The following is a 22,783-nucleotide window of genomic DNA, read 5'->3' as shown; positions in this document are numbered from 1 at the left end:
GTATGGTTATGTTACAGTGTCTTGTGACAGTGCCTCTTTCGTATTACAGGGTTGCAGGGCTGTGTTGTGGGGTGATGGGGCTGTGTGTGGTTGTCTTTCTGTATATGGCAGTGTACATCTGTGTGGCTCTGTGAGGTGGGGTTGCTGCATTTGTAGTGCACACACACGTGTTGCAGTGTGTGTGCAGTGGTGGTGCAGCATATAGTGACGGTGCACTATGCATGTGGTAGTGGTGCATTATCAGTATGCAAAGCTGATGCAGTATATGGTGGTGGTGCAGTATGTGTGTTGCAGCATGTGTGTGCATGCCATGGGGGTGCAGTGTATAGTTGTAGTACAGTGTGCATTGCAGTGTGGTGGTGGTGTTGCATTGTGCAGGTGTGTTGCAATGTGTGGTGCACTGTGGTGTAGTAGGGTGCAGTGTGGGTGCGGAGTGTGGTTGTGGTGCAGTGTGCAGTTGTGCAAGATGTACTGCAGTGTGCGGTGGGGGTACAGTGTGGTTGTTGTACAAGGTGTGCATTGCAGTGCATGTTGGGGTGAAATGGTTGTGGTGTGGTGGGGATACAGTATGTGGTTGTGGTGTGGCATGGATACAGTATGTGGTTGTGGTGCAGTATGTGCATTGCAGTGTGCATGCAGTGTATGGTTGTGGAGCAGTGGGGTACAATATGTGGTTGTGGTGCAATGTGGGTGCAGTATGTGGTTGTGAGGCAGTGTGTGCATTGCAATGTGTGGTGGGGATGCAGTGTGTGATTGTGGTGCAGTTATGCATTGCAGTGTGTGGTTGGGATGCAGTGTGTGGTTGTGGTGCAGCTGTGCATTGTGGATGCAATGTGCGGTGGGGATGCAGTATGTGGTTGTGGCGCAGTTGTGCATTGTGGATGCAGTGTGTGGTTGTGCAGTTGTGCATTGCAGTAGGCGATGGGGATAAAGTGTGCGATGGGGACGCAGTTGTGCATTTCAGTGTGCGATGGGGATGCAGTAAGCGGTGGGGATGCAGTGTGTGGTCGTGGTGCAGTTGTGCATTGCAGTGTGCGGTGGGGACGCAGTTGTGTATTTCACTGTGCGATGGGGATGCAGTGTGTGGTGGGGATGCAGTGTGTGGTCGTAGTGCAGTGTGCATTGCACTGTGCGATGGGGATGCAGTTGTGTATTTCATTGTGCGATGGGGATGTAGTGTGCGGTGGGGATGCAGTTGTGCATTTCAGCGTGCGATGGGGATGCAGTAAGCGGTGGGGATGCAGTATGTGGTCGTAGTGCAGTGTGCATTGCACTGTGCATTGCACTGTGCGATGGGGACGCAGTTGTATATTTCAGTGTGCGATGGGGATGCAGTGTGCGGTGGGGATGCAGTGTGTGGTCGTAGTGCAGTGTGCATTGCACTGTGCGATGGGGATGCAGTTGTGTATTTCAGTGTGCGATGGGGATGCAGTGTGTGGTGGGGATGCAGTTGTGCATTTCAGCGTGCGATGGGGATGCATTAAGCGGTGGGGATGCAGTATGTGGTTGTAGTGCAGTGTGCATTGCACTGTGCGATGGGGACGCAGTTGTGTATTTAAGTGTGCGATAGGGATGCAGAGTGCGGTGAGGATGCAATTGTGCATTTCAGTGTGCGATGGGGATGCAGTAAGGGGTGGGGATGCAGTATGTGGTTGTAGTGCAGTGTGCTTTGCACTGTGCGATGGGGACGCAGTTGTGTATTTCAGTGTGCGATGGGGATGCAGAGTGCGGTGAGGATGCAGTTGTGCATTTCAGTGTGCGATGGGGATGCAGTAAGGGGTGGGGATGCAGTGTGTGGTCGTAGTGCAGTGTGCATTGCACATTGCGATGGGGATGCAGTTGTGTATTTCATTGTGTGATGGGGATGTAGTGTGCGGTGGGGATGCAGTTGTGCATTTCAGCGTGCGACGGGGATGCAGTATGTGGTCGTAGTGCAGTGTGCATTGCACTGTGCATTGCACTATGCGATGGGGACGCAGTTGTATATTTCAGTGTGCGATGGGGATGCAGTGTGTGGTCGTAGTGCAGTGTGCATTGCACTGTGCATTGCACTATGCGATGGGGACGCAGTTGTATATTTCAGTGTGCGATGGGGATGCAGTGTGCGATGGGGATGCAGTTGTGTATTTCAGTGTGCGATGGGGATGCAGTTGTGTATTTCAGTGTGCGATGGGGATGCAGTGTGTGCTGGGGATGCAGTTGTGCATTTCAGCATGCAATGAGGATGCAGTAAGCGGTGGGGATGCAGTATGTGGTTGTAGTGCAGTGTGCATTGCACTGTGCGATGGGGACGCAGTTGTGTATTTCAGTGTGCGATGGGGACGCAGTTGTGTATTTCAGTGTGCGATGGGGATGCAGAGTGCGATGGGGATGCAGTTGTGCATTTCAGTGTGCGATGGGGATGCAGTAAGCCGTGGGGATGCAGTATGTGGTCGTAGTGCAGTGTGCATTGCACTGTGCGATGGGGACACAGTTGTGTATTTCAGTGTGCGATGGGGATGCAGAGTGCGGTGAGGATGCAGTTGTGCATTTCAGTGTGCAATGGGGATGCAGTAAGCCGTGAGGATGCAGTATGTGGTCGTAGTGCAGTGTGCATTGCACTGTGCGATGGGGATGCAGTTGTGTATTTCAGTGTGCGATGGGGATGCAGTAAGGGGTGGGGATGCAGTATGTGGTCGTAGTGCAGTGTGCATTGCACTGTGCGATGGGGACACAGTTGTGTATTTCAGTGTGCGATGGGGATGCAGAGTGCGGTGAGGATGCAGTTGTGCATTTCAGTGTGCAATGGGGATGCAGTAAGCCGTGAGGATGCAGTATGTGGTCGTAGTGCAGTGTGCATTGCACTGTGCGATGGGGATGTAGTTGTGTATTTCAGTGTGCGATGGGGATGCAGTAAGGGGTGGGGATGCAGTATGTGGTCGTAGTGCAGTGTGCATTGCACTGTGCGATGGGGATGCAGTTGTGTATTTCAGTGTGCGATGGGGATGCAGTAAGGGGTGGGGATGCAGTATGTGGTCGTAGTGCAGTGTGCATTGCACTGTGCGATGGGGATGCAGTTGTGTATTTCAGTGTGCGATGGGGATGCACTAAGCCGTGGGGATGCAGTATGTGGTCGTAGTGCAGTGTGCATTGCACTGTGCGATGGGGACGCAGTTGTGTATTTCAGTGTGCGATGGGGATGCAGAGTGCGGTGAGGATGCAGTTGTGTATTTCAGTGTGCGATGGGGATGCAGTAAGGGGTGGGGATGCAGTATGTGGTCGTAGTGCAGTGTGCATTGCACTGTGCGATGGGGATGCAGAGTGTGCGTGCCCTGGGGAGCCGCGCGTGGCCGGGCTCTGGCTGCAGGTGGCAGTGAGGGGACTGATCCGCTCCCGCACGTCGGCGATGACTTCAGCAGCCGCCTGTCCCCCAGCCCAGCCCAGCCCAGCCCGGGAAGGCTCCCGCTCCGCGCTCGCCAGAGAGCCGGGCCGCCCGGGGGCCAGGCCGGCGCCGCCGCCAGCAGCGAGGTAAGGGGGCTCCGCGGGGGCGGACTAACCGGCCCGAGTCCCCGCGCCTGGCTGCGCGGACGGCGGCACCCGGGGGGCCGCAGGCGGCGGGGGGGGGGCTCACATCTGGGAGGAGAAAACAACTGGGCAGGAGGGGCGCGCACAGCGGTGCGGGCACCTGCGGGGCCGGGCGCCAGGGGCCCTGCGTGCATCCTGCCGGCTGCTCCTGCCTGGCCCCGGGCTGGGGAGTCCGGGGTCACCCGCCAGGAGCCGGCCGCGCCGCCCCCTATCGCGGCCCCGGCGCCCGCCTAGGCTCAGCGACTCCCTTTGCCGGGGGCGGGGCGGCGGGGGGCGAGCGGGGCAGCGCTGCCCCCGCCCCAGCGGCTGTGGGTCTGTACCCGCGCTGCGGGAACGGGGGAGGGGGGGGCATGGCCCTGTTCACCAGGGAGCCTGTGGGGTGGGGGGAGGGGCCGGCTCTGACTGGGGCCTTTGCCTTGTTTTACCAAGCGGGGGAGGTCTGCCCTGCGTGCAGGGACTGCGGTCTCTCTCTGGCCCCGGTCCTGTCTCTGTAAATGCCTTATTGACTGGGAGGGCTCCTGCCTCAGCCCCTAGGGGATGAGGTGTGTGTCCTGTTAGGTCCCTCTCATTCCTAACATCTGCCATTCAGTGACTCATGCTCTTTTGTGGGCTAATCTCTGTGCTCTGACTTTTTTTTCTTTGGGTGGAGGTGTGTACAGGCTTCATCCACCATGGACTCACCTTGCCCCAAACCTCTGAGTTGAAGCACTGGACTCCCCTTTTGGGGGTGGTAGTGTGTTTATTTTTGTGAAAATGAACCTGACTGACAGACTGCAGCACTGGGCTGACCAAAAGCGCCTGGATCCTTTCAACACCTCGCTACACCTGCTGCACTCTCTCAGTGGGAATTCCACCTCTTCCTCTTTCCAGGGGGATCTCCAGGAGATCATCCACACAGCTACACTGGTCACCTGCACCTTTCTGCTGGCCATCATCTTCTGCCTGGGGTCCTATGGCAACCTTATTGTCTTCTTGTCCTTCTTTGACCCAGCCTTCAGGAAATTCAGGACTAACTTTGACTTTATGATCCTCAACTTGTCCTTCTGCGACCTCTTCATTTGTGTGGTGACTGCCCCCATGTTTGCCTTTGTCCTGTTTTTCAACTCTGTGAATGGTGTTCCTGATGCTTTCTGCTTCACTTTCCACCTCACCAGCTCTGGCTTCATCATCATGTCTCTCAAGACAGTGGCTGTGATTGCCCTGCACCGGCTGCGGATGGTGCTGGGGAAGCAGCCCAACCAAACTGCCTCCTTCCCTTGCACTCTCCTGCTCACCTTGCTCTTGTGGGCCACCAGCTTCACCCTGGCTACCTTGGCCACCCTGAGAACCCGTAAATCCCGCCTCTGCCTCCCGATGTCCAGCCTGATCAGTGGCGAAGGGAAGATCATCCTCTACTTGTATGTGAGTGATTTCATTTGCTGTGTAGCTGTGGTCTCCGTCTCCTATATCATGATAGCCCAGACACTGAGGAGAAATGCCCAAGTGAGGAAATGTCCTCCCATCATCACAGTAGATGCCTCCAGACCCCAGCCTTTCGTTGGACCTCCTGCTTCAGAAGGGGTGGATGGGGTGCAGTGTACTGTGCCTGCTTTGTACATGAACCAGAACTACAACAGGTTGCAGAATGTCCAGACCCATGGATACAGTAAGAATCTCAGCCAGCTGCCAGCTCCAGCAGCCGCCAATTGGAGCAGACTCCAACTGGTGTCTGCAGTCAATTTGTCCACAGCTAAAGACTCCAAAGCAGTGGTGACATGTGTGGTCATTGTCCTCTCTATCTTAGTTTGCTGTCTCCCCCTGGGGATCTTCTTAGTGCAGGATGTGCTGTCCAGTAATGGTGGTTTCATCCTCTACCAGTTCGAGTTGTGTGGATTTACCCTCATTTTTTTCAAATCTGGATTAAATCCTTTTATATATTCCCGGAACAGTGCTGGACTTAGGAGGAGAGTCCTTTGGTGTCTCCAATATTTAGCCCTTGGTTTTTTCTGCTGCAAGCAGAAGACAAGGCTTCGAGCCATGGGCAAAGGGAGCTTGGAAGTCAACAGAAACAAGTCATCTCATCATGAAACCAATTCGGCATATATGTTGTCTCCAAAACCTCAGAAAAAGTTTGTGGATCAAGCTTGTGGTCCTAGTCATTCTAAGGAAAGTGTGTTGAGTCCCAAGGCTTCTGTTGGACATCAGCACTGCGCACAGAGCAGCTCAACCCCCATGAATACCCGCATTGAACCTTATTACAGCATCTATAACAGCAGCCCTTCCCAGGAAGTGAGCACCCCAAATAGCTTACAGCCAGTAAAGTCTACTTTTGGATTTGCCAAATCCTATATTGCCATGCATTATCATACCACTAATGACTTGGTGCGAGATTATGACAGCACTTCAGCTAAACAGATTCCTGTCCCCTCCGTTTAACTTGGAGGATGATGTCAGAGAAACTTGTCCACACTTCATCTGGTTCTCTGTCTCCCCTTGTTTGTTTTTGTTTATGATTATTCTAAACTCAAAGGTATAGTATTTTATCTGATTTTACTATACAGCTGCCAATTTATGAATTACTATTATTGTTAATATTCAGTTTTTTAGAGTTGAACTAAGCAGTAGAATACTGTTTTCGTGATATTTTCTTGAAATTGTATGATTTTCCATTAATAAAAAGGGCACCTTTTAGATTTTTACTTGGAATAGTGATATTAGGGTGATTTTGTTACTAAATTTTATGCTGAACACTGTAAGTGTTGAAAGTGTAGGTTTAATTACATCATGTGGCAAAGTATGTAAAGAAAACAGACTTTGTCAACGTTATGGTTTGTTATATATTTGCTGTTTTTTTAGGAACATAGAAAACCATGTTTCCAGTGAATTAGGTGGATGCTTAAGGATTTATCTTGATAATTTAAGTATAAAGTTTGTTTTATTGCAGGAGTTGAAAGCATGAATAATATTCCTATAACAAGTGCCAGACTGAGTAAATTTTTCTATGGTTCTAACGTGAAATCCTGGCTCTACTGAAGTCAATGGAAAGTTCTCACTGACTTCAGTGGGACCAGGATTTCACTCCTGGTTAGTTATAAATGGCAGTATATCACTACCTATTAGGGATGATCCTTGCAAAAGGCATTGTGCCTTGTTATATGGTAATCTTAATTTTTGTTACACCTTTATTGTAGGCACTGGTGTCATAAAATACCATTTTAGTGGTATATGGAGAAATTATTTTCAACCGATAAAAGTTAACTTGCAATGCCTAAATGATAAGTTTCACTTGAGAATACAAATGACTATTGCAATATCACAGTGCTGGCATTTATTGCTAATGCAATAGCCTATGTAATTTTCTACTTTACAAACTGTTACTTGAGGAGCAGTGTTGTTGTTTGGCTTTTTGTCTATGACTTTATATGTATTTGGCAGATTAAAATCTGACATTGCCATCAAATGTGGGTAGAAATTACTAATATCTGGAAGAAACAGAATTACCAAGTAATCATAATATTACTACTTTTTCAGATTTTCTTATCTACTAAAACATTTTAAAACAGTCTAGTGATGCATTATTTACCTTGAAGTCAGATTATTTGTTTACTTCTGCATTTTATCTATAGCCCTACATAAGCAACAAAATATAGAAATTAAATATTTTTATAATGCTGATAATTAGTTTTATTGTATTATGTGTTGTGGAAATCCCTATTGAAACAGAACAGTTTTAGTTTTAAAATAAAGTTTTTACTATTTAATCTGCGAGCCAAAATTTTCAGATTGGTGTTCTTAATGTCAATCACTTAAATAAGTGGTCTGTATTTCAAAAGTGCTGAACCCTCTGAACTCCTATAGCCTTCAGCAGGAGCTCAGGAGCTCTGAAATAATTAAACCACTTACAAGTTTAGGTGCCTCATTTTAGCCACCCAAATCTGAAAAAGTTGGTGTCTTTAATTAACAGAATTACGTTGTTCAGTTCCAGGGAAATTATTTATTATTTAGAAATAGAAAAACATCCTTTCATAGTAATGTGAATTGTTTTAGCTGGCTTTTTTCGAAACTAAACTATTTTACAGTTTTTCCTTTGAAGAATGTCACTTTAATGAACAATTTTCTTAGTTTGAAGAAAATAAAGTGTAATAATCAGTAATTTAAACATGACATAATTTCTTGCAGTAAGCAATCTAAAGAAATGTAAAGTTGAAATAATTTCAGTGGTTCTTTTCTCCCTACCCAGATATTTTTCTCTGTGAATGAATAACATGGTCCTCGCTAAAGTGATGATAAAATATAACTAACTAAAATGTCTCACGTTTGGTATTTTTTCTGTCTTTGGATTACTCCTTAGCATGATGCCCCATAATTTTTTGGGGTGGATATGATGTTATGAGCTTGATCCTGCAGCTCTCACTCAGACACCACGCTGATTGCACTAAATGAAAGCTTTACTTGAAAAGGACATTAGGACTGGGTCCTGACTCTGAGAAATGGATTTAGGATTGGGTCTTATATGTATTGTACTTGCACATCTCCTGTTCTGCATTCCTGGTACGTCCAAACCTCCCACTGAAGTCAGCAAGAGTTGGGGTGTGCAGGTATTGTTAGATCAGGTTTTAAGGTGGTTTGTTTATGCTCCTCAGATTATGCATGTGCTTTGAATCATGTGAGCTCCATAACATGACTAAGGGTTATGATCACTTTGCTCATAAAAGTAAATGTATTCAATATTTGTGTGATGAGTAAAGTGAGAAAGAGATTGAAATCTTTTCAAAATATTTTATAATGTTTTTTCTTAAGTTAACTGCTGATGTAACTTTGTATTCCTAATATTTTTAAATGTTTGCAGTATCAGATAATAAAATGTAGCATTTCTGAACTTTTAATTGCAATAGGAACACTGTCCAATTTGAGTTGTCCTACATAATATTAAATAACAAAGCATTTTGTGGAGCTGTATGGATGTGGTAAATAGAAAATATATTATGTTGCTGTAATTTTATTGAAGTGATTCCTTAATTTAAGTATCAGGAGTTATTAGAAGATCACAAAATAGTGATTTTTATCGCCAGTAGTCTTATTTATTTGTACTATAGTAGTAGCTAACTGGCCCCATCAAATCAGGACACCATTATGCTGGACACTGGACACAGAATAAAACTTGCTTACTTCATAAAAGTGGCAGTCTAACTGAGACAAGATGCAGCATGTGAATGGTTAGAGGGGTGGGCCACTCATATTAAGAGATTGAAAAGAATGGAGATGAGTAAGAGAGGACATGATAAAAGTATAAAAAATACTGAATGGTTTAGAGAAGGTAGATTTGGAGCTACTGTTCTCCTTGTCTGATAACACAAGAAGATGAAACTGAAAGGTGGCATGTCCTTTTTTATAACACAGAATTAGACTGGAGAACTCATAGCTGCATAATATCATTGAGACCAAGAATCTGCCAAGATTCAAAGAGGGATTGGACATTTATATGGGTAATAAGAATACCCAGAGTTATAATAGTTAATGCCAAGAAATTTTGGAAGGGATATAAAACCTCCTGCTTTGGCCTTTAAAATATTTTCTGATTTAGAGATTAGGATTAGACCTTCATAGGGGGCAGATTATCCTTACTGTGGGTTTACTTCACCTTCCTCTGACACATCTGATGCTGATCAGTGTTAGAGATGAGATACTCTGTAAAATATATATATGTGTGTGTGTATGTGCATATATACGTGTGTATGTGTATATGTGTATATAAGTATGTATATATATATATGTGTGTGTGTATATGTGCGTGTGTGTGTGTGTATATATGTGTGTATATGTGTGTGTGTATATATATGTGTGTGTGTATATATGAGGAGGAAAATAATATTAGTCAGATATGTGCACAGCCAGATGATTTTCAGTTGATTAATTTATTTTATAAACTATAAAATAAATCCTTACTGGTCATTTACCTAGTGGTTATAATTTGACAATTTCTCATAGACTGCGTGGTAAAAATAAATCTGGAGAGGAGACCATCAGGGAGCCAAAATAACATGGCTGTCTGAAGCCTGGGCTTTGAGGGGATAGCAAAGCAATTTGCCTTCATCAACCCCCACACTCCCAAACCTACTAAACTCCCCACAAAAAGAGACCATACAGTTGCAGAGGATGGAGTCTCCAAGGAATTCTGAAAATTTAAAAAGATAACTCACTAAGAAGACTGTTTCTGGCTCACAGCGTGGAGAAATCTCTCAGACTCCAAGTGAACTCATGGCAGCCAAATTAGACAGAAATGTCAGAGCTGAAGAAAATCAAATGGCAACCAAAGCAGGCATTCAGGAGATGATCTCTGAGTTTAAGGCATGAGAAATGATCTGACGATCAAGCTTCTTGCAATAAAGAAGGAAGTTGCTAACTTGGAAGAGCAAGTCACTGGCCTAAGTGTACGTCTATACTACCTGCCAGTTCGGCGGGCAGCAATCAATCTGGGGGGGTCGATTTATCCTGTCTAGTCTAGGCGCGATAAATCAACCCCCGAGCTCTCTCCCGTCGATTCCTGTACTCCATCGCCGCGAGAGGCACAAGCAGCGTTGACGGGGGAGTGGCAGCAGTCAACTCACCACAGTGAAGACATCATGGTGAGTAGGTCTAAGCACGTCGACTTCAGCTGCATTATTCAGATAGCTGAAGTTGCGTAACTTAGATCGTTACACCCCCCACCCCCCGTGTAGACCAGGCCTAAGAAAAGCAAGTAAGAGAGAAACAGAGCTACAGAACCACATGGCACTGAGGGAGCAGAGAGAGATGCAGCTTAAATTGGACAGTATGGAAAGCAGATCAAGAAGGAACAACATCAGAATTAAGAGTATGCCTGAAAACACTGAAGGAGGAAACCCAATCTGATATATAGAAACTTTAATTGTAGAGTTGTTACATCTAAGCTCTCTGGGAGAGGTATAAGTGGAGAGAGCACACAGGGCACTGCTCCCCCTGCCTGGGCCTCATAATAATAATAAAAAACTCAAGAGACCTAATTGTGAAATTAGCAGCAGAAAAATTTAATTATGAAAAAAGCCAGAGAGCATTCAGAGTTCATACTCAAAGGCTATAAGCTGCACATTTTCCATGATCTCTCTGCCCTAACCTTAAAAAATTGAAGAGAGCTAGAGGAAATTACAGCAATGCTGAGGAGGGCAGATAGCTGCTAGAAATGGGGATTCCCATTTAAATTCTCATTCAGCTTCCAAAGTCAGTATTATACAGTAAGAAACTTTAAACAAGGAAAAAATACAACCCACTTGCTTGTGATAGAAATCAAAATCTCAGACATACAAGAAGTCTCTCCAAAGGTAGTAACTAGAGATAAGCTACTGAAAAATTCTTGATAAATGGTGAAACCCAGGAAAAAGAAGAAATGGAAAGAAAAGACAAAAGACTTTAGATGCCATAATGACAATGGCAGAAGTGAAGGTGAATAAGAGAACTCATATACCTGAGGAGTAATTTAAAGGGACTTCTCAGGAGTCATCAGAAACAAACCACTGAACAGTAACTGTGTTATTGTTATCAAGAAAATAGTATGACATTTGCTTTATTTGGGATGATCAATAATATCTGTCTTCTGTTAGCCTAATGGTTTAACAAAGCACAGTCATTTGGGGACTGTTTTATAAGTTAAAGTGATATTTCATTTGTGGATTTAGAGTAAGGGGAATGCAAGAGGGGCGGGAACAGAGGAGGCTGGGAAGGGGATTAATACAAGAAATAGATGGAGGTTTACAAACAGACACAAAGCTGTATTCAGGCACACAATCATGAATGCAACATAATTAGAAACAAAAGGTTCATAGACTTGTAGGACTGGAAGGGACCTTGAGAGGTCTTCTAGTCCAGTCCCCTGCACTCTAGTTAGGCTTAAGTATTATCTAGACCAACCCTGAGAACTATTTATCTAATCTACTCTTAAAAATATTCAATGATGGCAATTCCACAACCTCCCTAGGCAATTTATTCTAATACTTAACTACTCTGACAGGAAGTTTTTCGCAATGTCCAACCTAAACCTATCTTGCTGCAATTTAAGCCCATTGCTTTTGTCCTATTCTCAAAGGTTAAGAAGAACAATTTTTTGCCCTTATCCATATAACAACCTTTTATGTACTTGAAAACTGTTATCATGTCCCCCCTCAGTCTTCTCTTCTCCAGACTAAGCAAACCCAGTGTTTTCAATCTTTCCCCATAGGTCATGTTTTCTAGATCTTTAATCATTTTTGTTGCTCTTCTCTGGACTTCCTCCAATTTGTCCACATCTTTCCAGAAATGTGGTCCCCAGAACTGGACACAATACTCCAGCTGAGGCCTTATGAGTGTGTAGTAGAGTGGAAGAATTATTTCTTGTGTCTTGCTTACAACGCTCCTGTTAATACATCCCAGATGGATGTTCACTTTTTTTGCAACAGTGTTACACTTTTGACTCATATTTAGCTTGTGATCCACTATGACCTCCCAGATCCCTTTATGCAGTGCTCCTTCCTAGGCATCATTTTCCATTTTGCATGTGTGCAACTGATTTGATTCTTCCTAAGTGGACTACTTTGCATTTGTCCTTATTAAATTTTATCCTATTTACTTCAGACCATTTCTCCAGTTTATCCAGATCATTTTGAATTTTAATCCTTTCCTCCAAAACATTTGCAATCCCTCCCATCTTGGTATCGTCTGCAAACTTTATAAGTGTACTCTCTATGCCATTATTTAAATCATTGATAAAGATATTGAACAGAACAAGACCCAGAACTGATCCCTGCGGGACCCCACTCAATATGCCCTTCCAGCTTGCCTGTGAACCACTGATAACTATTCTCTGAGAATGGTTTTCCAACCAGTTATGCACCCACCATATAATAGCTCCATCTAAGTTGTATTTCCCTAGTTTGTTAATGAGAAGGTCATATGAGACAGTATCAAAAGCCTTATTAAAGTCAAGATATACGATGTCTACCATTCCCCCTGCCCCTATCCACAAGGCTTGTTACCCTGTCAAAGAAAGCTATTAGGTTCCGATCAAACAGCTAAAGAATCACAGTAATTTCAAATTTTTCAGTAAGCTAAATAGTTACTCTCAGTGGCTCTTCCTTTTAAAGTAATGTCTTTGAATGTGAAAGGGCTAAATAATTGGAAAAATAGCCTTGGTAGAATTTTTAAAAATCCACCCTCAAATTATTTTACTTCAAGAAACTCATTTTCAGGAAGGGCAGGTTACAGGTGTTAAAGGTAATTGATTTCAACAGACATTTTTGGGTTCAACAAAAGAGAAGTAGAGTGGGCAGATTTGCTAAATACATACCTTTTCAGATTAAAAATCAATTTAAGAATAAGCAAAGATGATTTATATTGTTGAAGGGTACAATTGAGAGCTATACTAACAGCCCTGGTGAGACTTAGGGTTAGTAGTAACAAGGGGTATTAAGTATGCTTCCAACTCAAAGCAAAAAACTTGTTTTAAGGATATTTTTAAAACACTGGAAAGTTTCTGGATTTTCTGTGCCAAATCTGAAATACTAGCTATAAATTTGCCAGATGCTGAAAAGTCACTCCTCCGGAAAACGGTTGGGTACAAACGGGCAACAAATTCTGTACGGTACCTGGGAATTCAAATTACAAACAACATAGAATTTAAATATCTATGATTTAAAAATCTACGATTTAAATATCAAACCACACTTCAGCAAATGGAAAAAGATCTGGAGTGCTGGGGAAGCATATCATTTCTTGGTTGGGAAGACTAGTTACAGTCAAAGTGAACATTGTGCCAAGGATCTCTTTCTTGTCTCAAAATCTTTCTGTGAGTATCCCAGATAAAACACCAGTGGGAATACAGAGCATGTTTGAATATATATGGCATACAAAAAGAACAAGAGTGAGTGCAGATACTTTGTATAGACCTATTAAACAGGGTGAACTAAGCGTAGAGCTATACTACCGGCTGGATCGGCGGAAAGCGATCGACCCAGTGGGGGTCGATTTATCACGTCTAGTCCAGACACGATAAATTGACCCCTGAGCGCTCTCCCATCAACTCCTGTACTCCACTGCCGTGAGAGGTGCAGGCAGAGTCAACGGGGAAGTGGCAGCAGTTGACTCACTGCAGTGAAGACACCGCAGTGAGTAGGTCTAGGTACGTCAACTTCAGCTACGTATTCACGTAGCTGAAATTGCCTAATTTAGATCAGTCCTCCCCTGCCCCCACACCTCAGTGTAAACCATGCCTAAGTATTCTAGGATACTATTAAGCCAGCCAACTCAAAGTAGTAGTGAATTGGGGGTGCTCTAACCCAGCTAACCACTGGGCCTTTATTGAACAAGAAAATTGCACAAGAAAATTGTAAACACTGCAAGGCTACTACCGTGGATTAACAAAAAACAAACAACGAAAAAAGCATGCCCTCCAGAAACGTATACACCTCCTTTAGCAAATGCTACTCTGTTGGTTTGGGTTAGAACTGGAAATAAGATACGTTTTTTTCCCCCTCACCAATGACACCCATTGCAAATAATCTAGATCTTAACCCAAATTGTGAACTAGAAAGCTTCAAAGGTTGGGAGAGCCATGGAATACACACAGTTGGCCAACAATTCAGTAAAGAAATTGTCTAATTTATTTAGAGATCAAAACCAAATTTAACTGACACTCTGTTTCCTGATACCTGTACTTTCAGGTCAGATATTGTTTCTCAGCTTTCTAGAAAACCTTTTTTATATTAAAAGCTAACTTTAATAGAAGCTATGTGTATTGTCAGGAGACAAAAATTATGACTAATTGATATCAGTCTTTGTACACAACTCTCCTAACCAAAAAAAAGTAAATGTCCATGTATGAAACGCTGGGAAAAGGATGTGGCTCGACAGATTATGCCAGAGGAATGGGCTTTCATGTGGAAAAGAGGACTGGCAACCTCAATCTGTAGCACAATAAAAGAATTTTTTTTTAAGATACTACATCAATGGTACCTCACGCCAGTCAGGTTAAAAAATATAGATAGATTTAATGGGATTAAATGCTGGAGAAATTGTGGTGAAAGAGGAGATTTTATGCATGTATAGTGGATGTGTCCAGCCATTAAAGAGTATTGGGATGCAATCAGGGCCAGCGCTACCATTTAAGCAGCCTAGGCAATCGCCTGGGGCGCCAGAATAATTGGTGGGCACCGTTTTGCCGGAGGGGGCGGCAGGCGGCTCCGGTGGAGCTGCCGCAGTGGTGCCTGCAGGGGGTCCGCTGGTCCGTGGCTCTGGTGGAGCTGCCGCAGTCGTGCCTGCGAACGGTCGGCTGCTCGCGCAGCTCCGGTGGACCTCCCGCAGGCACCACTGTGGCAGCTCCACCAGAGCCGCGGGACCAGCGCGCGGGGCGGCAAAATTACCGTCCGCCTAGGGCACTTAAACCCCTAGCGCCGGTCCTGGATGCAATTAGTAACCAAATATCACAAATTATTGTATATTTATTACCAAATGGGCCTTTTGTAATCCTTTTAGGGCTCCAGAGTAGAAATGGTCACATAAGAGGAAATGTAGAATTAATTTCCCATCCGCTAATGGCTGCTCAGCTATTGGTAAAGAAAAATAGCAGTTGGTTGCTCCTCTTTCTCTAACCCCATTGTCTCCTTAGACTGTGAGCTCCTAGGGGCAGGGCCATCCCTACTTGATTGAAAAGAACCTAGTACCATAAATAAATCACTAACAATAATAGTTTGAGCAGGGTGTTTTATGCATGAGATGGCATGGAAGAAAGAATAAAGGAGCTTGTGGGAGTAATGGACAAAATCAGTGGTGACTGCCAGATGACTTATGCTTATTTACATGAGCATAATTATAGTTTATAATTTTAAAAATGTTTATGATATTGCAGCAGTTTTTGCAGTTCTTGAATTCCAGTGATATCGATTAATTTCTTCACCCATTAGGGCAATTGATGCAGTAGTCTCTCTCTATATATTTTTCATTTCTGCACTATAAAAGCTTACGTGTCATGTAATTATTGGAAATACTGTATGTGCATGAGGTCAAGAAGTTATTAGAGAAGGCTTGTCACTTCAGCACTATGTGTGGCCTCTTTACAATAGAACTAAGATAGCAATTTCTAAACTGAAGATCACAGGTCTGAAGATCCTGGGTTCTCTATCCCTCGATGACAGTGATGTCTGTATGCATGTTGAGGTGGAATCTTTACAAAGACATAGCAAGAGAAACTATGAGAAAATCCATAGGTTTTCAGTGAAGGCCACAAACAGTACTGAATGTTTAAATACGTGCACATCTATCTAGCTTGGAGACTTTGACCTAAGAATCAAACCTAAGATTTAAATCTAAAGCCATTGAAGACTGACACAGCCCAGCACTTCAAGTGCAGTGAAATGTAAACTACAGAAGAGAGGGAACTAAACTAACAGCCCTGGTGGGACTTAGTTATTTAATCTGACTGCAGTTTCATATCCAACTTGCTTTCCTGGACAGAGAGAGAATGTAGTGTTGTAATGGGATAGACTGGGTATGTGTAAACAGATAGTCCTAAAGTAGGAAATCTGTATGGGGAGAAGAAGAGATGCTATTTTTGAAAGCCTGGGCATAGTCAAATCTGTGTAGCCGTAGAACATTTCTGATTAATCAAACAAATTTTAATTAAGGCAGAATTTATTTAATTATAACTTTGCTAGCTAATACAATTGAAAATAAGTTACTCCATGTTCTTGCCCAAAGAACATTTTGGTTGAAATCCTCAGCTGAGAGGAGTTTAGCAAATAGCTATTATAAATGTTAGAAAATGGACAGTTTCCAAAGCTGGGAATGCATAGCTCATAATTGTGAAAATTACTTATGTAACTACCTCCATTTTCTTTTAAAATCTCAGAACTCTAAAGCTAATGGTTCAAACCCAGCTCAGGGGTAAGAAGGAGCAACTGCCATTGAGTCAGTGTACCTGCTCATAACTCACACCAGGCTAAATTTGGCTGGTTGTATTACACTTGCTCATTAATTCATAAGGTTACTATTTCTGCTCTTGGATAACTCAGAATTACTCCTGATTTTATACTGTTGGTAGTGATTGGAGAATCTTGCCCACTGGTGGAGCAGCCTCACAATAGGAGTACTTCTGGCTTTTAGCAACACTCAGGCTGTCTTATAATAAAACACATGTAAATTACTTAGTCAGATAGACCAGAGCTGTCTTTTCTGTGGACAACTTCAACATTTGTTTATGGACTACATGAGGTTTGTCATTCATGATGGAAACATTGGACCATCAAGCTTTATAAATGCAAGAAATAAATGGCATGCAAGTCCCATCTACACTAGAACATTGACTCAAATCTGAGAACGTTTGCCAGCAGTAGGTTACTGACTTGGTGTTGAAAACAGTGTTATTTTTAATTTTTAATTTAATTTTTAACGTAGATGAAACATGTTCTTATGTGGAAAAATGTTTTTAAGAATGGCCATACTGGGTCAGACCAAAGGTCCATCAAGCCCAATGTCCTGTCCTCTGACAATGGCCAATGGCAGGTGTCCCAAAGTGAATGAACAGACAGGTTATCAAGTGATCCATGCCCTGTCACCCAATCCCAGTTTCTGGCAAACAGAGGCTAGGGACACCATTCCTGCCCAATAGCCATTGGTGGACCTATCTTCCATGACTCTGTCTAGCTCCCTTTTGAACCCCATTATAGTATTGGCCTTCACAACACCCTCTGACAAGGAGTTCCAGAGGCTGACAGTGTGTTGTGTGAAAAAATACTTTCTTGTGTTTGTTTTAAATCTGCTACCTATTAATTTCATTTGGTAGTCCCTTGTTCTTGTATTATAAGAAGGAGTAAATGACACATCTTTATTTACTTTCTCTATACCACTCATGATTTTATAGACCTTTATCATATCCCCCCTTAGTCACCTCTTTTCCAAGCTGAAAAGTCCCAATCTTATTAATCTCTCCTCATACAGATGCTGGTCTGTACCCCTAATAATTTTTGTTGCCCTTTTCTGAACCTTTTCCAGATCTAATATATCTTTTTTTGAGATGGAGTGACCACATCTGCATGCAGTATTCAAGGTATGGGTGTACCATGGATTTATTTAGAGGCAATATGATATTTTCTGTCTTATTATCTATCCTTTTCTTGATGATTCCCAACATTCTGTTCACTTTGTTGACTGCCTGTGCACATTGAGTGGATGATTTCAGAGAACTATCCACAATGACCCCAAGATCTTTCTTCAGTGGTAACAGCTAATTTATACCCTGTCAGGTTTTTAAAGGGTGTGGGGGGCTTCCAGTCTCCATAGGTAATGGATTTTCTACTTTTGCGCTGCATGAGCCTCAGTATATCAGCCATAGCTCGACATCACTCAGGGAGGTAGTGTTACTGTATTGGCATAATGGAGAGCTTACTTCAGTGGGAGACCAATTTAAGCATAGACGCATGCACAGCTAGATCAGTGCAAGGTGGTTTATGTAGACCTATATAGGGTAGACCAGGCCTAGAAGTAGCATTTCTTATTCCTTTCCTGATCTCTCATGATCTGGCAAGAATTAGTTTGAAAAACAAAAGGCCTGTAAAATCAGTTAATTTGGTGTCTCCTACAGGCTTTTTTGTTCCTAGTTACAATGTGGTGCTGATCCCTGATGTCAGCTGGAATTTCTCCATGTCTCTGCCCTAAGATGAGGTAGTCTGAGTCACCCTGTCCATCACCAATATTTCTCCATTAGCTGCAGAGCATTTCTCTCTCTTGGCCTTCTCTTGCCTTCATGGTCATGGGTTAGAGGCTTTTTCTTCTTGGTACTTTCTTGAGTATCTGGTTAGATACCTTAGGGGTATCTCTACATACATACATCTAGTTGTCAATGGATATTCTATAGTACTCATCACTGTAATATCTTAACTCTGTTCTATTCCAGTACTTTAGCCATTGAATAAGGGCTCGCAACACAACATGGACTAGGAATTTTTTTCCCCAATGCTTTGTATTAACAGAGTCTTTTAGACTATAAAGTCTTCACTTCTGTAAAAGATTTTGCAAACGATAGATGTGAAGTGTGATTCAATTACTACATATTATTTATTGTGAGGGTTTTTTTGTTTTTGTTTTTGGTCTCTAGAAGCAGTTTTCAGAGTGGGCACTGCCAGGTTTGGAAGTGATTGCAAATGTGTTGGTTTCTGAACTGCAACCCATTGGTCAGTCTGAATCACAAGAATGTTGTGTTATGACCTTTGTTTTCTGTTCTGTCTTTTCTCATCATGAGCAATATTAGATCTCCATAACGTTAACCACATCTGTGTCTTTTAACCACATTATTTTTGACTAGTTCACCAGAGATTTTGAAAAGATATTTAGAACATATGATATGACTCAAGTTTCTCTTTGCTGATGTCCACTATATTTCCTGAACCCTCACTGACGAGGTTTAAAATTGTAGACTATCAAACTCTAGGAAATAGTGACATTGATAATATCAAAGCCTTGGTATTCCACATGATAGCTTCTTTTCAAGATGAAATGAATGTACCTGGCACAAACTGCTTAATAATCTCTCATTGGACTGATCAGGTTATAGATTTAATTCCTATTTTGTAAATGGAAAGCTTTGCTGAAATTAAATATGCAAATATGCCTTATTTGACTGTAAATGTTACATCACAAGCTTAATGTATTCTGATAGTCACATTCCATCGCGTACATATCTTGTGTCAGTCCATTATCTGATTTCAAAACAAGTGGGTTGTTGGATGTTTTTAAGGCAGCTGTGAGCGGGTGCCAAAAATTTTTCTCTTTGTGTTCATCTGGGCTCCATTTTAAATGGGTTTTCCTTTTCAACCGTTTTCTGAGTTTGCGGTATTTCTGTGACACACTGTTGGGTATAAGGTCTTCCAACATAACCATAATGAGAGAATCTTGATTTTCGTTCAGGACCTGCTGTTCAGGAAAATCTAGTTCATATTGACGCCAGAAGCTGTTTACAAAGCTGAAAGAGAAAACAAAAAGGACCTTACGGCTGTTCTCTATGCAATAGAAAATATTACCAAGTACCAGATGCCTCAGTTCGAAATCTCTCTCATGGTAACATATTTTAAACCCATTCGTTTCTAGTTTTTCCAGAAAATTCTCTTTAGTCCAACTTGTATCATTTTCACTGTATGAAACGAAGGCATCATAAAACTTATTTTCTGTCCTCTTTTTGCCTTGTTTCCTTTTCACCATGCACCAATTCCAGCCCATTTTTCCAGGGTCCATTCAAATGCCAGATAAGCCTGTTATTACTGACATAGACAATATGGCTGTACAAGCTGTAATAGCAATTTGAACACCAATGGAACAATGCACTCCTTTTATCTGGTAGAAAGCTGCATCTTAGATTTTCTCAGATTTGGTCTATGGATATATGTATTCACAAACCAGTGCAAGTCACAGTTACAAAATGTTTCCCTTGAACAGTTAAAACATTGAATTTTGTCAAACGCCCCAAAATGTCTTCCACTATTGTAGTAATGGCATTGTTGCTAATATCTAACGTAATCAAAGATTCTGGAAGCAACCTACTTTGAAGAAATGAGATCTTATTCCCAGATAAACTAAAATATTTCAATATTGGAAGAAATTTTCCAAGACGATTCATTACTGACAAATTATTGGGAGTTCTACAATAGAACAGTTTGACATTTATAAATGATTTACTTTCTCTGGCAGGCTTTCTATAGGTGTACCTTCTTGTCTTCTAATATATGAAATTGCAGCAATACGTATACTTCCAGGTTCAGTTTTGTCTACAACTATTCCAGAGCTGTCTGGATCAGTAGTATAGATGAACTGATTTCCCTGAATATTTATCTTTTCTTAATCAAACAATTTTGCACCAAAACTTTTGCTATTTGATTTATGCTTGTGAAAAACAAATCAATTATCTCAATTGTTGAAGGGAGACATATAGTATCTAAATTGTTTATGGGATTGTTACTAATATTTAAAAACAAAAGCTTGCTGGATGTGAAATGACAAATGTTTCTAATATCTACATTGCTAATTGTTATTTTGTTGTAACTAGCATCAATAGACTACATTTTCCATTGGAAGAAAAAGGATAAAATGTGACAAGAGATCAATTTCCAGATTGTTGTGACTAATGTTCAGCTCTAAAATACTGTCCAGCTGATCTTTACAAAGACTGGCATCCATTTTTTCCTGTCAGATCTTCCTCAGACAGTTTACAGTTTGCATTCCATATTTTGGCATTCTACAGAAAGCATGCCATATCATAGCAGGTGGAAACACAGTTATGTTTTTATCTAGTCTAGTCTAGTCTTTGAAAGTCCCGTATGCTTCACCTGAACTTGGAATGAACATTTAACAAGCCAGATGAACCTTTGGAATATTGCAACCCTTCTGCTGACACAGAAGACTTCAAAGCAGTCTCTGATGATCTTTCAAAATATATATAATGTGGAAAATCTGCGGTTTCGTGTATTTGTAAGAATTTAGGTGAGATGCAAGGTAAGGAATTTCATGCAACTGGTTGTTAAATGAAAGATTTATAGAAATATGGTTGAATACATTCTCAAAGGCACCACATTCAATTTCCTGAATCTGATTGTAGGAAATGTCTAAAACTTCCAGAGCACCAAACCCTTCAAAGTCTTTTCTGATTATTTTTTCAATAATGTTATGTGAGAAATCAAGGACTCTTGCAGTTTTTGGAGCCTGTACCTCAGATATAGATTAAAGGTTTAAATAGGAGTACAGTAGTTAGAAAATTTGGAGCTAGAGGTATTATAATCTTGATTGAAGAATCCATCCTCATTGAATAAGAAAGAAATTAAATAGAAATGACGGACTGTGGTGAAGAACCCCATCCTGGAGAAAAGAAAGGTAAAAGCAATTAGTATAATCCTTTCAACATTACGTAGACCCTTGTAGCAATTCAAGTCTTAGTTTACTTTTAACTGTATATATTTTAAAAAGGAGCCAGTTGAGAATATTTAAAAGGAAACACTTGGCCGTGCTCTCTTGGAACACTGAGAACTTGTTTATCCTTTCTGTTCAGGCTGGGCTTGGATGGAGTGGAGATGGACGGTCAAGGACTACAATATATTATAGTGATTTAAAAGAAGGGTGGAAATGTTTACATGGCACCGTGCTAATTATAACTTCTTGTCATTTTCCTGATTATTTCACCCCTGCATTTTTCAGGATATATTCGGGCACAAGTGTACTATTTAATTCAGTGGAACTCTTCCAAAAGTAGAGAAGTACTCAGTGTAAGTAAGCATGGCAGAATCTGGTTCTTCGCGGCTACATACACAGTATAGAGGTTATTCTCTGTAATAATAGACTTGCCTGAAGTTTATATGATGAGTATTGCCAGTGTTTCTGTTCTATAACGTCATAGTATATTTACACTAAAATAAAACCAAAACAAACTAAAATAATCACCAAAGGACCACATGTCATCTGCAAATACTTCCACTACCCCACATCTATTTTAGAGTTCAGTTTAAATTTATGTAAAATCGTCCATTGATTTGTTCTAGCCTCTCTCACAGACTTTGTGCCTTTCCCTGTATCTAGTATTAGCCTCCTTTCTATGCCATTATACAGCCAAACTGCAGATGCTGACTCTGCCCTGGAATAGCTTCCCAGGATCAGTGTAATCCCCACTATGGTTCTGGGACTAAATGCTTTCATTTGTTTACCACTCAGTCTTTTGGCCTATCTTTTCTCTAATGTCATTTTCAGCACTGGGCTTGTTATTACAAAACAAGAAATTTCACCCAGGTTGTGGGGGGGTAACTAAGGTTATGACCTTACTATGTAATTTGCTTCTGCTAGTCTCGTAATCTAAGGGACAGTTTACAATATACTGTTGCAACCACTTCTAACAGGCACCAGACTTGTACTAGTGAGAGACCCTCCGGGCATCTAGCTCCTGTGCTGGGTAATCCCTGCCTTAATGACGGGCTGAGGCATAGGTGCAGTTTGACTTCTATATTGGGGTGGTGGTGGCTCCAGTCAGGCCAATAGGGCCACACATGGGGAGCGGTGGACAATTCCAAGCCTGCCCACAGGGGTGCCATTTCAGATTTGGGGGGAGGGTCTCAACTTTATCCATGATTCCAAGGGCTACTTAGGCAACTGAAAACTCTAGTGTTTTTGCAGATAATAACTTGACAATATCTATCTGTAGCATTGTATCTGCTTCCTATACCAAGAGACA

The 22,783-nt window shown here is 42.2% G+C and overlaps 1 protein-coding gene and 1 pseudogene across 1 annotated transcript; one reads left to right on the top strand and one right to left on the bottom strand.

Annotated features, from left to right (window-relative positions):
* The first annotated feature begins 4,216 nt into the window (after nt 1-4,216).
* On the top strand, nt 4,217-7,854 carry GPR75 (G protein-coupled receptor 75). The gene has a single exon (XM_050951858.1). The coding sequence runs from the start codon at nt 4,318-4,320 to the stop codon at nt 5,977-5,979; it is 1,662 nt and encodes a 553-aa protein (XP_050807815.1). The 5' UTR covers nt 4,217-4,317; the 3' UTR covers nt 5,980-7,854.
* Nucleotides 7,855-19,212: 11,358 nt separating this feature from the next.
* On the bottom strand, nt 19,213-21,422 carry LOC127049575 (toll-like receptor 2; annotated as a pseudogene).
* Nucleotides 21,423-22,783: the final 1,361 nt, after the last annotated feature.

The sequence above is a fragment of the Gopherus flavomarginatus genome, chromosome 4, assembly GCF_025201925.1.
Source record: "Gopherus flavomarginatus isolate rGopFla2 chromosome 4, rGopFla2.mat.asm, whole genome shotgun sequence".
Lineage (NCBI taxonomy): Eukaryota > Metazoa > Chordata > Testudines > Testudinidae > Gopherus > Gopherus flavomarginatus.
Note: the sequence above shows the minus strand (reverse complement) of the source record. Positions and strands in the feature narration are given on the sequence as shown.